Genomic DNA, 5,179 nt, shown 5'->3' with positions numbered 1-5,179 from the left:
ACCACGTGTATTACTTTGAGTTTATATGACATAACGTTTTGGTATATTGTGGAAGAACGTTTAACATGTTAAAAACCTGAGAAAACTGCGGTGCATTACAGTCGCGATGAAATACTATTCATCCATATTGCGCAACGTAGTTTAAGGAGTACCTCCCCTCAAGCAGACTCTATCTGGCATTTGCATACATTTAGTTCAACGTGGTCCTGGTGCATCTAAGCGTTTTAAACGTCAGCATAAACGTACATTCAAATAAACGACAAAATATCAACGTAGACATCCGCCTAAATTTGGTTAACACTGTTGAGAGACGGATAAAGACTATCCAACACAATGAAAATTGTATGACGTAATAAAATGGCTTCTTTGAGATTTGTACTGCATACGGAGTTTTAGCTGATACTATTTATTGTTATGTCAACGGTTCAAATGCCCTAATATTGATCCGCAATTTTGTACTATCCAAAACATGAAAGAGTCATGGAAAAGTAGGAGTGGTGGTGTTCTAGATTTATTATCGGTGTCAACGACAGAGTTCCCGACACAATGGGAAGGACAAAGAAGTTATGGTAAAAAGGCCATTCATATTGTATAATTATTTGTTAAAAGGTTAAGCTACAAAATACATACAAAATTGTGAGTGTACATGTATAAAATACTCGGGCCCACATCTTGGACGAACAATTATAAAACAATATAACTAGCATCATTTAAACTTCTAGAGACATGCATAAGGAGTTTCCTTATTATATATATTATTTCAAAGTATTATGTAAAGTAAATACAGTTCAAATACTGACCGTAGCATTTTTCTAAAATTAAAATACCTCATATATGAAACGCGCTCTGGGAAAATGGGATTGAATGCATGTGCGCATGTGCGTAGAGTGTCGTTCCAGACCGCATGTGCGTAGAGTGTCGTTCCAGACCAAATGTGCGTAGAGTGTCGTTCCAGACCGCATGTGCGTAGAGTGTCGTTCCAGACCGCATGTGCGTAGAGTGTCGTTCCAGACCGCATGTGCGTAGAGTGTCGTTCCAGACCGCATGTGCGTAGAGTGTCGTTCCAGACCGCATGTGCGTAGAGTGTCGTTCCAGACCGCATGTGCGTAGAGTGTCGTTCCAGACCGCATGTGCGTAGTGTCGTTCCAGACCGCATGTGCGTAGAGTGTCGTTCCAGACCGCAAAGGCTAATCAGGCACGTTACTTTCCATCCAGTGGATTTTCACTCAAAAGAGACGACTCTTTTGGACGGAAAAAACAATAAAATATGACACTTTAAGTACATGCATTAAGCCCGGTTTTCACAGAGCGTGGTTATAATATAATAAAGGGACTAAAAGAGAGGCGAAACAAACTTAAGAAAATAAATGGTATGATTATTTGTGCAATCTGCGGGGGAGTAATGATTGTTTCCAGAAGTGAGTCTCTTACAGAGATATTTTCTGCCAAATTACCTCGTCATATTTTCGCCATAATAGAGGCAATCGCCACGGTATGGACTACATTCGTATAATACTATCATAAACGGCAATATCGGAATGATTCTAGCTTCAACAAACATCGGTTACTAGGATAAGCTCGGCTATTTGGAATCCGCTAGGAAGGTATGACTGGAGTGTGGTGTAGATGTTTCAAGTTTTATTAACGCATATTTTTTTTATAAATATTATCAACGTGTAACAATTAACATACACGTATATTTTTTGTATAATCAATTTCAAATTGTTCATCAGGTTAACACATGTGTTGTTGTTGTTGTTGCTGTGTTGGTTTCTTTTTAAGCTTTTAACACTGTACATAATTATTCAACGATTTTTTTTTATTTTCATGATTGGTTGTGTGTATACAAGCGTGTTTATTCAATGTTTGTAGTTTACAATTGTTATGCCATACGTGGTCTGATTGTGTTTTAGTTTTTCATTTTACAAGCGTAGTACATATTCAGCCATCGTTAAGCATTACATGTCGCTAGCAAGTACAATAATAATAAAAAAAATATTAATACTAATAATACTAATACTACTAATAATAATAACAAGTTTATTTCATGAAGAATTCACATTAAGAGGTAATTTTTTTTTTCAATGTGGTCTTCAGTTACATTACACAAGTATATATTTTGAAACATGCATACGAACATACACGGGAAAAAATAACTATACAGTTAAATGTTAATAACTTCCTTATCAATTCCGACGACGTGGACGACGACGACGACGAAGACAACGACGACTATGATGATAATCATGATGATGATGATAATACAAAATATGCAAAATATGATACAAAAATCAAAAATCATTCTTTCAAAAATCAATATTTCAAAATAAATCACATCCGACACATCACAACAAAGTAACTGTTGATCGTGAATTCCGGATGGAAGTTTTTCATCACAATATCCTGATAATTGAATCCGTTATAAACCCACTTGCTTAAACAACGAGTTTACATGACAGAAAATAAAAATGAATTAATGGCACTTATAATATCTAAATACCGAAATTTATAAATCGATATGGACAAGTCGCGATCAGGAAAACATTTGTTAACTAGAGTCGAAATTTAAACTCTTTTTAAACCGGTATATTTGTATGATTTAAATGCAAAGAACATCAACTTTGATAACATATTTGATAAATTAATATATTGATATTTGACATGCTTCACACAACGTTTTGTCATTATACGAAAAGCAGGAAGGCACAATAATGCATGTGAAAAATTGAAACTTTTGCCCTTTGGTAATTTACTGTTTGGTTAAATATATACTACTATTATGATTTGCCTTTTTTACTGCGCTATCGGTTTGTGGCCGGAATAAGTAAATGCTTTCTTACTTTCATATATTTTCTTCACGCAGGTGTTTTATTTATTTTTTATAAATACAAAAACAACAACAATATTTCGTTTTGTGTTTTTCTTTTATCTTTAAGAATTATACTCAAACAAATAATGTGAATATAGACATTTGCACGATTGCACCATATGCATATAACAAACAAATTCTGGACGTATATATCAGATATACGCTGTTTTACAATGGATATAAAACAATTTATGTCTCCTACTCCCTGAAAATACCATGCCTTCACCAAAACCTAGACTTTTTAATATATGTTTAACAGATTTTGCACAATAATTTTTTTTCGGGATACAATTCAAGATCATGTAATAACATATTATAAACAATTTTAATATATTTAACATCATCGGATTGTAAGATTTGTAACCAATATTTTAAAACATAAACAATTCTTTTATTTATTAGGGGTTTACGCCCAAGTTCTCCGTAAATGAAATTATTTTGTGTTTGAGATCGGACTTCAAGCACCTGTTTACAATAACGTAGGTGTATTCTTTCAATTTGGATGCTATCGTTTAATTAAGTCGTTATATGACTTTATACAACATATATATCCAATTATACCACACAAACATGGGTATATAAAACATATAATAAATAAATTATATATATATATATATATATATATATATATATATATATATATATATATATATATATATATATATATATATTTATATTTGTATAAATATAATATATATATACGCCATAGTATACATAATTATTGTTGCTATTTTCTGCAGGCTAGCAGCTATCTTCGCATTTGAACATGCGCGGAAAGTTTATACTCATCGTTCTGCTGGTATTTCTGAACTCGCCGTCAAATTCCAAGATTGCACACGCCTTCGAAAAACTTGAAAGCCTTAAAGCCATTTTGAACGAACTTAGGCAATTTCAGGAATCTGTGTCGGAGCCATCTTTGGAAGCTCCCGGGTATATCTCGTTTAATGTAAACCCGTTTCAATATGGCGAATATGGCAAAACGGATCCTTTGGAGAGGAAGCCACATCTATCCAAGTCGCCACGTGCTACAGGTTACAGGGCCGTGTACAATAAGCAAACTAAACGGTATTTCGAACATGTGTCAGAATCGACACTACCTGCTGTCATTTCGAACACGGAAATACGAAAATTTCCCTATTACAACGTTGTAAAGCTCTCTTCCGGATGCACGGGTACGCTTATCACCAATGAGCACGTGTTAACCTCGGCTCACTGTGTACACGATGGGGAAGGGTTCAAAAACAACATGGAGATGCTTAAGGTAAAGGTTCCGAACAAGATCGGCTTCCGGATACACTACATATTGAAGATAAACGTTCCCATCAGGTGGCTTAAAATGCGGTTCCTTCCGGATATCGCGCGCGCCGCGTTCGATTACGCAGTTCTACAACTTGACCTTCCCGTCGGTGGTCGGGACACGTTCATGCAGCTGACGCTGCCTACGACAAAGATTCTCCACTCGGATTTGAATTTCCTTTCGTTTAACACCGCTAACTCGTATTGGTTACAAGAATCCACGTGCCTCGCACGTGACAATTTACTGCTTTTTAGCGGAAGCGTAGCACTTCGCACGTGCGAATCCACGATCGGTAATTCCGGAGCCGCGGTGTTCACCGAAAGCGTTCTCAGCCGAAATAAAATCGTCGGACTGCTGTCGAATACGCTGTCGCCCACTACCGGAAGTTTCCTCGGCGAGAATAAGTCTCTGAACACGATTACGCTACTGACGATGGACAAGTGTGTTGATATCTGTGCAATGATTCACCCATTAGGTGAGAAATACGAGGTGTGCGAGTTGGTAAAGAATTCGAACCAGGAATATCTGCAAGTTGCAACCAGAAGGCTTATGCCCTTTTTTGGGTAGTAATTTCCAGGGGCCATAAACAAATTTCCTAAGATGAATCTAAACTGAGGATTTACGAACTGACTGATACATTTAGATGTTTGAATAAAAGTTCGTCATATTGGTATCAGTCCGCTTCAACACTCTTTTGGATAGTTAGACTCCCAGTGTGAAGTACACTGAGCTCTTTAATATAAATATTTTGAATACGTCGATTTGATTTTAAAATACTGTAAAAATAACCCCGTTATATAAAAATAATTATCTTCAGTAAATTTTGAGAAATCGCTGGATCCGGGTTTTATGAAGGACAGAAGGACGGACGGATAAACGGACGGACCGAGGGCAAACCTTAGGTGTCCTGTGGAATACAGGTGGTGGACTCCTCACTTTTTTCTACATATCGTACGCATGTAATAAGCTATTTAAGAGCTTTCATGAAATAGTATGGTTTGCCCTTAATTGTT

The 5,179-nt window shown here is 36.1% G+C and overlaps 1 protein-coding gene across 1 annotated transcript; it reads left to right on the top strand.

The window, feature by feature from the left end:
- The first annotated feature begins 1,480 nt into the window (after positions 1-1,480).
- On the top strand, positions 1,481-4,785 carry LOC127882138 (serine protease 23-like). The gene is made up of 2 exons (XM_052430605.1): positions 1,481-1,604; positions 3,610-4,785. The coding sequence occupies exon 2, from the start codon at positions 3,636-3,638 to the stop codon at positions 4,731-4,733; it is 1,098 nt and encodes a 365-aa protein (XP_052286565.1). The 5' UTR covers positions 1,481-1,604; positions 3,610-3,635; the 3' UTR covers positions 4,734-4,785.
- The last annotated feature ends 394 nt before the right edge of the window (positions 4,786-5,179 follow it).

This window comes from Dreissena polymorpha, chromosome 5 (assembly GCF_020536995.1).
Source record: "Dreissena polymorpha isolate Duluth1 chromosome 5, UMN_Dpol_1.0, whole genome shotgun sequence".
NCBI lineage: Eukaryota > Metazoa > Mollusca > Bivalvia > Myida > Dreissenidae > Dreissena > Dreissena polymorpha.
The sequence above is the reverse complement of the archived record's forward strand: the minus strand, read 5'-3'. Positions and strand labels throughout refer to the sequence as shown.

Excerpts from the sequence above, each read along its gene's own strand:
- LOC127882138 (XM_052430605.1), top strand. The coding sequence starts at position 3,636 with ATGCGCGGAAAGTTTATACTCATCGTTCTGCTGGTATTTCTGAACTCG.